The 12,259-nt window shown below is 50.6% G+C and overlaps 1 protein-coding gene across 1 annotated transcript in view; it reads right to left on the minus strand.

Moving 5' to 3' along the window:
- Positions 1-526: 526 nt before the first annotated feature.
- ZC3H7A (zinc finger CCCH-type containing 7A) overlaps positions 527-12,259 on the minus strand; it is a 40,587-nt gene continuing 28,854 nt past the window's right edge. Inside the window, exons 15-23 of the mRNA XM_049768442.1 lie at positions 12,121-12,221; positions 10,929-11,110; positions 9,463-9,539; positions 7,465-7,598; positions 6,934-7,039; positions 3,746-3,854; positions 2,672-2,805; positions 1,194-1,357; positions 527-735 (exon numbers count right to left, since the gene is read on the minus strand). Coding sequence (XP_049624399.1) covers positions 546-735; positions 1,194-1,357; positions 2,672-2,805; positions 3,746-3,854; positions 6,934-7,039; positions 7,465-7,598; positions 9,463-9,539; positions 10,929-11,110; positions 12,121-12,221 — 1,197 coding nt within the window. The 3' untranslated portion in view covers positions 527-545. The remainder of the gene's footprint in view (positions 736-1,193; positions 1,358-2,671; positions 2,806-3,745; positions 3,855-6,933; positions 7,040-7,464; positions 7,599-9,462; positions 9,540-10,928; positions 11,111-12,120; positions 12,222-12,259) is intronic.

Genomic DNA, 12,259 nt, shown 5'->3' on the forward strand with positions numbered 1-12,259 from the left:
ATACCCCCATTTAACAATTGACTAGGTGTTAAATGGTTATTTGGCTTAAAATCTCGAGTTAAAAAAAATCCTTTTTTTTTCGGCAACCTACATAGAGATAAGTAGCAAACTTTAGTAGGAGTAAACAATTTCATTCCGTTGACAACAGGTACAGAATTTTCATCTGACCTGGGTTCTGATCCAAGCACGAGTGTTGGTTCTCATCATCATCCTGGGTCACAGCCAAGGGACCCCCACTCACAGAGCTGTTCGAGACAGCAACGACCCCAGACTCTTCCCTCCACATGCTATCAGCCCAGAGTCTGTTCAACAGAGAGCAGAACAGGCAGCTGCTGCGGGAAGTCCTGGCCCGCCCGCTGGCATCAGGCCAGCCCTGTGAAAGGGCCACATTCCTACCTACTGGGGGGTCGTTGCTCAGGGGGGATCGGGGCACGCCATGACAAGCAGGAAACCCTGCAGCAACTTGGCTACATGCCTGACAACACGTTCAATTTTTTCTGGTCGATGCTTTGATTATTACGTCACACACAGACAAGCCGGTAATATTAGTTTAAATCTTTAAACAAAAAACTATATTTTCCAAAATCATTATCATTTGGGGCAATTAAGTGATCTTTCCTGGCTTTGTTGAGTTTCATCTTCAGGGCGGCTCTTCTCTCCTCCCATTCTCGGAGTTCTGCGTGCCCGTGGGCAAATTTACAGCTGCTCCCCTCTGCGCAGGTCCCACTGGCAAACCTGTAAGGAGAAGGCGGCTTGGTAAGGGGCAGCAAGGTGTTGGCACTGCCTTTAAACCCATACTTCGTTCGCTAGTTTTCTCCTTGGACAACTTTCCATGCAAGATCTTTTTTTGTAAACTTTTCGGGCCACACTCAGCAATGCTGAGAGTTGCAATGAAATTGCTCCAAATCAACTTAAAAGCCATGACACTCTCATGTCCCTCCAACCAAAGCAAGGGCCAGAATGACCTAGAAATATTCTGGCTCCAAGCTAGCGAGCCCAAGAGCAGAGCAGGGTCAGAGGCAGTACCAGGTGGAAAGGCAGGCTAGGATCAGGCCAGCTGGGGCACTGGAACCAGCACAGTTGTTCAATTCGACAGATCCTTCTACCTCCCCTGCCACCCCAGAATTTGACACAGTGAAGAAAGGAGCTGATTGCCCTCCAGACGGGCTGAACCCGAGCAGACGCTCAAGTACCTCTCGCATATACTGAAGGAGCCAGTGGGGAACCGGTGCTGCCAGCAGTACTGGTCGTCCTCGGTGTGGAAGACTTTCTCCTTGTGCTTCTCCGATGCGATGTGACCCTGCCACTGCTTTTCACTGTTACAGTTCTTCCCGCACATCCAGCAGTGGAAGTCCACCTGCAGACACAAAATGAGCCAGCCTTAGAGGCTGCTGCACCCCAAAGCCTAGATGCAGTCAGTCACTACCAGGGCACTGGGACCGCTAGAACCCCGCCTCAGCCTACCCCCCGCAAACCCTCTCACCCTTAAGCCAAGCAGGTCAAGGACACAGAAGCTCGAGGGAAGGCGTGGATAGGGAAGGGCGGGGTACATGCCCAAACCAGGAAAGAGAAAAACCTGAACTCGACTGAGGCAAAAGGAGCTATGTGAGCCAACACGGATGTTTGCAGGGGGGTGTGGGGGGACAGTGTTTGCAGGAGGGGCAGTGTTGAGGTCATCAGGCCCTTCCTCGGACGCAGCTGCTCAAGCATAAGAAGTGGGCCCACACCCAGTGATGGATGATCAGGGCACAAAGATGTGAAACACTGCATGGGAAAGAGTCCTGGGGGACATAGTGCCCCCTGGCCCCGGTGCTAATTCCCAGGGCTGATGCAGGCAGCAGAGCACAGAATCAGGCTGCAATGAGAAGAAACTAGTGTTCTAGCCCCACCTCGCTCTTCCTGCATCCCAGGCCCAAGGACACGTAGGAGCAGGTGGCAGGGACAGGCAGGAGTACCCTGACCTGCGGAGGGTGGAATTCTCAGGACACCTCATAGACAGACACAGGGAAAGGCGGGCGGGCTCATGCCAGCACAGAAGAGCCAGAAAATGAGCAAAGAAATAATGTTCGACTGTCCATCAGGGGCCAAGCCAGACAGGAGCAGAGATAAGGGACAAATGTCACAGGTGTGTGCACAGCGCCTAAGCAAATATCCACTGGCCCCAGTCCCTCCGGAAAAGAGATAAGCACAGTCTCTACCTTAGGAGGAGAATTTTTTTGTGGGGTGCACTGGGGTCACATTCAGCAGCATATTAGGCCTCACTCATGGCTCTGCACTAAGGGATTACTCCTAAAAGGATCAAGAGCTTCTGTTTTTCTTTTTTCCTTGCTTTATTAGCCATACCTAGAGATGCTCAGAGCTTATACCTGGCTCCGTACTCAGGAATCACTCCTAGCGGAATCACTCAGAGGACCATACGGCATGCTGGGGATTGAACCAAGCCCTGAGGACCACTTTTAAGGAAAACTGCCAAAGCTACAGGAAGGCCTTGAGGCCAACACCAGACTACAGAGAGGGGAGCAGGAGGGTGACAAGGGGAGCCCCAATTCCAAAGTACCACCTTAGAAGGACATGCTGGAAGCTGGGGGAAAGCAGAGGCAGGTGGCCTGAGCGAGGGCAAGGAGGGTCACAGGGAGAAGGCAGGGCCGGTCCCGTGCCCTTCGCTACTCACAGTGACCTCGGCATAGTCCGTGGGCATATGGATCTGTTTGCCGTTCTCCTTGGTTGACTGACTGGCCACGTCGTCATTTCTTTCATTTTTCTGACTCTTCAGCCAGAGCTCATAAAACTGCTCCATATCTTGGACTGAGAAAAAACAATCGCTTACAGCAGCAATAACTAACATGGTTGAAGTAAACGTGAGGTCACACATGTGGTATCCTCTGGTGTATCCCACAACCTTGGTGCAAACTGTGGCCGACTGGGGGAGCCCCAGGGCACTTGGCCACAAAGCACCAAGTCAGACTAGAAAACCTTCCTGGAGCTGCCTGGAGCGGGTTAGATGGTGTCGACACCACTGGGCCCACCTGCATGTCCTCCTACCCAGCAAGATAGAGGAGTTGTGGCATCTGTGGGGTTACTACCTCAACCCACTGGGCCCATCAGACACTGCAGAGGTGCGTCAATCCCATTAACTTAGAATCAAAATGCCATAAGCCTTGTGGGGACACAATATAGCCAAAGGAAAAGGCCACCAGTCTGCAGCTCCCAGAGGCTACCATTCCCCAGGAGTGGGATATTTGGCAGGTGGCTGGTCCCTGCTGGGCCTCTGTCATCAGGCTGCTCTAAAGGGCTTCCTCTTAGCTTGGGGGTTGTCTCAGGGGTGACTCTTCCCAGCAGGAGAAGCCAAGTGGACGAGAAAAGCACTTGGACACCTTGTCTTTCTATGGACGCCTCCATGACACAAAGAGATCCACGGCTGGATCCAAATCAGAATCATGCCACCAATTCAGGGCCCTTTGCAAGACAGGAACACTTTTTTTTTGGGGGGGGGGGAGGGGGATTTGGGCCTCACCTGGCAGCGCTCAAGGGTCATGCCTGGCTCTGTGCTCAGAAATCGCTCCTGGCATGCTCAGGGACCATATATGATGCTGAGATATGGAATGATGGGAATCAAACAAGGGTCCATCCCAGGTCACTAACTGTGAAGCAAACGCCCTACCCACTATGCTATCTCTCCGGCCCCAGGAACACACTTCTACCTAGCCCAGCATCCACCCATGCAACAGGGTATCTAGCAACTTACTCCCGTTCTCCTTCATGTATGTCCACACTTCCCGCTCCTCAGGGCTGTGCGCAAAGGAGCAGTTGCCCACGTACTGGCACTTCTTCCCCGAAGCGATGTGATTGCAGAGCTGCAAGGAGAAGGCGGGCGGGCTGTGAGTGCAGGTGGCACACTCGGGCAAGCTGCCCACATCCCCCACACATGGGCTACGGACCATCCAACACTGCAGGAAAGCCTGACACCCCACAGAGGAAAATCCCAGGTAGGAGAGGAGAGCCCCAGAGGATCCTAGTTCCACTGACCAGTCAGAGACCAGGAAGAGGTTTTTTTTTTTTTTTTTTTTTTTTTTTTTGGTTTTTGGGCCACACCCGGTAACGCTCAGGGGTTACTCCTGGCTATGCGCTCAGAAGTCGCTCCTGGCTTGGGGGACCATATGGGACGCCGGGGGATCGAACCGCGGTCCGTCTCCTAGGCTAGCGCAGGTAAGGCAGGCACCTTACCTCCAGCGCCACCGCCCGGCCCCAGGAAGAGGTTTTAAGTTTGCTGCCACTTGCAAATTCTCAGAGCAAGTAAGTGGCTTTCCTGAGTAATGGAGCTCTCGGTTGCAACAGGGACCCAACACTTCCTACGGGGGGCTGGCGAGGCACTTCCAGGCAGCATGAAGCAACCCTGAAGGAAGCAGGGACTCTGCAGATCTCAGGGGCCCCCCCAAAGGACTAGATGCCAACAAAAGCTAGATGCCAACAATCGACCCTAAGGGGTATGGCTGAGGTCAGCGTGCACTGGATAAACTGCTCCCCCCACAGAGTGCTGCAGACACAGCACTCAGGTCAGTAACCCCGGTGACAGCATAGTACCCCCCCCATGCGGGAATCACCCACACACCAGTGCTGCCAGTCTGGGGTACTGGCACTCCAAAGTGAGCTGGCCGTAACTATCAGGTTTCTCCACACCTTCAGAGCCCTAAAAATCTAAATGGCACGACCTACAAGCTGCATGGGGGCCCCTGAGAAGCCGGTCTCGGGGAACTGGGGCCAGAGAGAGAGCACAGGTAAGATGTAGGATACCAGGTTGAGCCCTGAGCGACCCAGGGATCAACTCAAACCCACCCAAAATGTAAACCAAAATAAAGCACCCTAAAAGTGAGGGAAGAGAGGAGAGTGTAAGCTACACATGAGGCGCTCAGGGGCTACTCCTGGCTCTGAACTGGGAGAGACAAAAGGGAAGCTGATTGTAGCAGGGCAAAAGAGACCGTGAGGTCCCAGACTTGGAAGACAGGGCACACCCCTTCTTAGCTCTCTGGCCCTAGAACTGACTGGACCTTCCCCCAAAGTCCAGTAAGTACTCGGGTTTGACCTGAGAAAACACCAGCCATTCTTTCAGGGGTCCAGGAGAAGGTGTGGCAGAGGTGAGGAAAGTCCAGCCACCCCTTCACCTAACTTCCCTAAGCAACAAAATTAAGTCCATTTACTGGTGAACAAACTGAGCCCAAGAGCCCTTCTTGGATCTCTGAGCCAAGGATATTTAACATAGCAGGAAACAAGAGGGATGGCTCTAGGCAGCCTGCCCCGTAGCACTGTGCTTGCAGAGTAAGGGTCAGGCCCAGTCCTGGAAAGGTCACCTAGATCCCATCTACTCTCAATGTCTTGGTGGGGAGCTGGGGTAGAGGCCACACCAGAGCCTTTAAAGGCCCATGATGCTGACAGTTCCAGGCCATGTTCTCCTTCCTGCACGTGTCTGGGCGTGTCCTCGCAAAGGACCCCGCTGAGTTCTAAGGTTCACTTGCTTCCAGGAGCAAAGTGTTCCCTGAACAATTCCTCCGTGGGGGGAAAGGTTGAGAGCCATCCCCGGTAGTACTTAAGGCTGACTTCTTGCTCTGCACTCAGATATCACTCCTAGGGGGACTCAGAGTATCCTATGAATGCCAGGGATCGAACCTGGATAAGCCAAGCACAAGACAAACGTCTTCCCCACCATGCTATGGCTCCAGTTTACTCCCTCTCAAAGCTCCTGGTGATCCCCAGCCCAAATGCATATGATGAAAACTGAGCCTTTTTCCTGGGAAGGAAAGCTAGGCACCATGGGGGCTTCCCTGAGAGCTGAGAGGAAACAGGAGTATTTGGAACATTCAGAGGAACCTGTTTGTTCCTCTAACATGGAACCTCCGGGACACTGCTAGACAGTTCCACAATGCTCTGCTTTGATCAAATACATTTTAACATGTTATTCATTTTGGCTATTTTTTTGGGGGGAGAAGCACCCCAGGGCAGTGCTAAGGAATTGCTCCAGGCGATGCTTGGGGTCCATAGTTATTAGATTGAACCCAGGCCTCCCACCTAGAGAGCATGTACTCAGATCACTGAGCCATCACTCCAGCCCCAATTGTCTGGTTTGGGGTTATACCCAGCAATACTCAGCAATACTATGGAGTCCTAGGGACAGAACTGGGCCCTCCTACAGCCAAAGTCTGCACTGAGCAGACTGCTAAAGATCTCACCAGAAAAGGCCAATCGGTTGGGGCTCTGTGATCTGGTCTCCCTAGCATAGGAGATAGTCATGCTGAAAAGAACCCAAGAACACTGCTGAGTGCACACTAGGGCTGACAGCAGACGCTGAGACAGCGACTTCACTACAGTTCTACCCCACAGCCTACCCAAAGCAAACTCCTCTTTGGGGAAAAGGAAAAAGAAGGAACCTAAGGGGCCAGAGCAATAGCACAGCGTGTAGGGCATTTGCCTTGCATGCAACAGACCTGATCCCCAGCATCCCTTATGATCCCTGGAGCCTGCCAGGAATAATTTCCAGATTGCAGAGCCAGGAATAATCCTAGCGCTGCAGGGTGTGGCCCAAATTCAAAACAAAACAAAACAAAATAAAATAAAAAAAAAAAGTGACCTAAGGCTAAATCACGCCCAGAGAGATATTAGAATTATCTCAAGCCTCTACTTCTCAGTCTTACAAATGCTTAGGCCCAGGAGCTCTGCCAATTCCAACCTCTCTGACAGCCTGACACACGCACTTTAGGGAAGGAAAATGAGAACAGAGACCCCATTAGCCTTGCATCACTGAGTTGGGCACCACATCCAGGACCTGAGTCTGGGGCTAAAGTACCAATACAGTCTACTGATTTGCAATTTGGGGTTTTATATTTTGTTTTGTTTTGTTTTGTTTTTAAAAAAAAATAAGTGGCTTAAAAATTACGTATGTACATCAAACTGTAAAGGCATTTGTTTCTTTGTGGGGAGAGGACGGATGTTCATCCACTTCTTACGTTCAAAAGACATCACTCTCAAGGCACGCCGGTCTTTGGTCCACCTAAGGAAAAGGGAGTTCAGAGAAGACAGAGACACACGGCAAAAGGCAGCGATCACACATGGGCCCAGACACAGAGCGCGTGCGGCAGCCGAGGGCCAGGGAGAGCTTTTCCTCGGGCTTTCTTAGAGAAAGGCCTCAGTTTCCTGTCACTTCCTGTGGGCCCTTGGAATCCAAAACATCCCACTGCACTCTAGATGAAGAACTGATAAAGAAACACAATTGAATGGTGGGAAATTCTTAGCTATCCAATGCAGACACTCACCCCTGTAGCTGCCTTATAAAAATCTCTCAGATTAACTATTTCCCTCTGCTCTCTTTAGACTCTTGGTCTTATAGACCATCCCCAAAGGGTGCACACACACACACACACACACACACACACACACATGCCACATACGCACGCAGCATGCATACACGCTACTTACGAATGCCTGGCTTTTGCACTACAATATTTTCTGTTTTTGTCTGGTTCAATGACTTGACCATTTCTCAGACACTGAGCACACACAAATTTTATCTTCATATTGAGAGAGTTGGGCATTATTTGATCACCAAGAACCTGGAACAATTACAAGATGGGTTGTAACTTAACAGAAAACCAGTCTGTAAAGAATCGAAGGCTGAACTGTCATGCTTTCATTCCCGTAACAAAATAAAAATTGGGCCCGAAGAGATAGCACAGCGGCGTTTGCCTTGCAAGCAGCCGATCCAGGACCAAAGGTGGTTGGTTCGAATCCCGGTGTCCCATATGGTCCCCCGTGCCTGCCAGGAGCTATTTCTGAGCAGACAGCCAGGAATAACCCCTGAGCACTGCCGGTGTGGCCCAAAAACCAAAAACCAAAAACCAAAAAACAAAAAAAACAAACAAAATAAAATAAAAATTTCATTTCCATCACAAACTACTAAACAAGGGGGGGCAAACAAGTTCGACACAAAGAGCCAAAATTTTAAACTGTGAAAGTCAGTGACATGACAAAACAAACACTCACACAAAAGCATATAATTTTAACAATAATATATTAAACACATAAGAGGCAAAGAGCCGCATTCATTTTGGCCGGACACCGCATGCGGCTCGAGAGCCGTGTGTTCGCCACCCCTGTACTAAACCAAGGGGCCAGAGAGATAACACAGCAATAGGGCATTTGCCTTGCACTAAGCGGATTCAGGACAAACGGTGGTTCAAATCGAATCCTGGCATCCCATATGGTACCCTGAGGGAGCCAGGAGTAAACCCTGAGTATCATTGGGTGTGACCCAAAAATAAAATTAAACAAAACAAAAAAGTCAAACCAAAGGTCAGGCTGAAAAACATGACAAAACATAGGACCAGATAGATCAGGGGTCTCAAACTCGAGGCCCGCAGGTCACAAACAGCCCTGCAGGCCACAAACAGCCCTCTGTACCACATTTTGTGGCCCTGCCCCTAGAGGAATCTTTTTTGTTTTGTTTTGTTTTAGTTGTTTGGGTCACACCCCCCAATGTTCAAGGCTTACTACTGACTTTGCACTCAAGGATCACCCTGACTTTGCCCCCTGAGGTCCCAGGTAAATTGAGTTTGAGACCCCTGAGATAGATAGTACGGTGAGTAGAGAGCTTGCCTTGCATACAGTCAACCTTAGTTCAATCCCTGGTACCCCAAACCTGTCAGATGTGATTACTGAATGCAGAGCCAGGAGCACTCACTAGAAGGTGTGGCCCCAAAACCAAAAAAAAAAAAAAATAGGTATATAGATCACTATAATTTATATATACACACAAATATGTATACATTTAAATAGTAATATTTAAGTAGACAATTCTCTACCTCAATGAGAAAGAATATAATAAAAGTTGACTATAGGCATCAAAATTAATATGAAAGTCAGCTTTTGTGTGTGTGTGTGTGTGTGTGTGTGTGTGCCACACCTGGTAGCACTCAGGGCTCACACATCCTGGTAGCTTTCGGGGATCATTCATTCCTGGGGACCACATGAGATGCCAAGGATCAAAGCCGGCTGGCCACATGCTAGGCAAGTGTCCTACCACTGCCCGTCCCACCACCACCCCCAGTCTCTATAGTTCCTGGAGGCCTTTTTTGGGGTTTGTTTAGTTTTTTGTTCTGTCACACCCGGCAGCTCTCAGGGGTTATTCCTAGTTCTGTGTTCAGAAATTACTCCTGGCAGGGTTGGGAGACCAGGTGGGATGCTGAGGATCGAACCCAAGGCAAACACTCCCCCGGCTGTACTATCTCTCTGGCCCCATGGAAGCACTTTTTTGTTATTTAATGGTGATCAACAATGCAGATTCCCCAAGCCCCTGTGTCCCTCCCCAACCCATATGGCATCAGTCTACTCAATCATCAGACCGTGAGCATAAATTACATGTGTCAACAACTAACAACTTCCCTCAGCCCATTCCAGAAAGTACCCGAGAAACAGTACCTGGGCCTCGGGTACACGCGTTTCCACGTTCTGCCAATAATGTTGAGATTCTTGAGCGATGGCATCGTGTGAAATACCTGGGGAACCCACAAGTGCCCCTCTCAGTGCTCCAGTGCTGGGTATCCTCAACCCTTCACCAACCTTGGGCCTTCCTGCCTGTTGCTACCCTCCTCCTCTACCCCAATCCTACCAGCTGGTGCCTTCATCTTGACACATAGGTCCCCAAGATTTTCCCCTCTAGCCCTCTGGGAATATCCTGGGAGTCCATAGGTGACCATGTGGCCCCAGCTGGGAATTGCTGCTCTAATCCACTGGCTCAGATGCCCACCTTCTCCATTCCCATAAACATAATCACTAAGGAATAAGCAAAAAGGTGCTAAAAAAGTAGTTCTTAGGGGCCAGAGAGATAGCACAGCAGTAGGGCGTTTGCCTTGCACGCAGCAGATTCATGACGAACAGTGGTTCAAATCCTGACATCCCTTATAGTCCCCGTGCCTGCCAGGAGTGATTTCTGAGCACAGAGCCAGGAGTAACCCCTGATTGCCACCGGGTATGACCCAAAAACCAAAAAAAAAAGTTATTGGGCCAGAGTGATAGCGCAGCAGTAGGGCATTTGCTTTGCACGCAGCAGATCCAGGAAGGACCTCGGTTTGATCCCCGATATCCCATATGGTCCCCTAGCCTGCCAGGAGCTATTTCTGAGCTCACAGCCAGGAGTAACCCCTGAGGATCACCAGGTATGGCCCAAAAGCAAACAAACAAAAAATAGTTCTTGGGGCCGGGCGGTGGCGCTAAAGGTAAGGTGCCTGCCTTGCCTGCGCTAACCTTGGACGGACCGCGGTTCGATCCCCCGGTGTCCCATATGGTCCCCCAAGCCAGGAGCAACTTCTGAGCACATAGCCAGGAGTAACCCCTGAGCGTTACTGGGTGTGGCCCAAAAACCAAAAAAAAAAAAAAAAAATAGTTCTTAAGGGCGTTGAAATGATAGCAAAGCAGGTAGGCTGCTTGCCTGGCACTAGGCTAACCCGGGTTTGATACCCAGCATCCTATAGGGACCCCTGAGCACCACCAGGAGCGATACCTAAGTTCCACGCCCGGAGTAAACCCTGAGCATTACCAGGTGTACTCAAAAACAAACAAATAAAAAAACAGCTCTTGGGGGCCAGAGTGGTGGCACAAGGGGTAAGGCGTCTGCCTTGCCTGCACTAGCCTAGGACGAACCGGGATTCAATCCCCCATTGTTCCATATGGTCCCCCAAGCCAGAAGCGATTTCTGAGCACATAGCCAGAAGTAACCCCTGAATGTCACCAGGTGTGGCCAAAAAAACAAACAAACAAACAAACAAAAAACCAGCTCTTGGAATTTCACAGGGGTCTCTCTGCTCCTGCCAAGCCCTGTGGCTAAAATGGACATTATCAGCACTAGTGCTCTGACCAAGGAAGCCTTGGACACCCAGCAGCCCCACCTGTCTCATTCTGCAGGATCCAAACTTTGAGCTCCACGAGGCTGTGCGCATAGAAACACTCGTCCTCCCGCAGGCAGCCATAGCGGACCTCGTGGCGGCACAGGTCGAGCTGGCACTGGGCGTGGAAAGCACGGATTTTGGAGTATTTGACCGTCGTCTCCCGCAAAATGTGGACAAGGCACCTGGGGGAGGGAAGGAGGAGAAGCACTGGAGCCGGTTCCACCGCTGTGGGAGACAGACAGGCCACAGCAAAGGCTTCCAGATGGAGACTGAACATGCGCTTCATTTATTTGTTCATTCTGGGGCCACTGAGCTGACTCCTGGCTCTGTGCTCGGGGATCGCTCTTGACGGGCTCGGGGGATCGCTCTTGACGGGCTCGGGGAATCATATGGGATGCCAGGGATGAATCTAGGTCAGCCACATGCAAGGTACGATGTTCCTTATTCCAAGACATCTTTACTTTTGTTTTGTTTTGTTTTGTTTTTGGGCCTCAAGCGGTGGCACTCAGGGGTTACTCCTGGCTCTGTGCTCAGAAATCGCTCCTGGCAGGCACAGGGGACCATAGGGCTCACTCCTGATGGGACTCAGAGGATCAGACGGGGTTTTGGGGATGAAAGCCAGGCCAAGTTCAGTTAAGGCGAGAGCCTCATCTGCTGTCCTCTCTACCCTCACCCCCATTCATTTTTTGTTTATTTTTGGGTCAGACCCAATGGTATTTGGGGGTTACTCCTGGCTCTGCACTCAGGGATCATTGCTGGTGGTATTTGGGGGACCCTATGGGATGACAAGGCTCGAACCCAGGTTTTGGCTGCATGCAAGATAAACACCTTCCCCGCTGAGCTATCACTCTGACCTTCCCCTCAGTGATATTTTTTTTTTTTGGTTTTTGGGTCACACCCGGCGGTGCTTAGGGGTTACTCCTGGCTGTGTGCTCAGAAATAGCTCCTGGCAGGCACAGGGGACCATATGGGACACCGGGATTCGAGCCAACCACCTTTGGTCCTGGATCGGCTGCTTGCAAGGCAAACACTGCCGTGCTATCTCTCCGGGCCCCCCCAGTGATATTTTTAAAGTTACCCTCCTTCCAAAAATACCACCATAGAATTGGGGAGGAAAGACCAGGTAGAAACTACTCTAGCTGGCCAGGGATCTGAGACTGTCTCGGACAAAACGCCACAAGCAAGGACATACTTATTGTCTTCAAATTCATGCTTCGTAACCGGATGAGAGCAAGACGTAGAATCATCTTTATTTCTTTTACTTATCATTCGAGGCTTATGGTCGAAACATTTCTGGAATACACAAAGAAGAAGAATGATCACCTCCCAAA

Source organism: Suncus etruscus, chromosome 2 (assembly GCF_024139225.1).
Source record: "Suncus etruscus isolate mSunEtr1 chromosome 2, mSunEtr1.pri.cur, whole genome shotgun sequence".
Classification (NCBI taxonomy): domain Eukaryota; kingdom Metazoa; phylum Chordata; class Mammalia; order Eulipotyphla; family Soricidae; genus Suncus; species Suncus etruscus.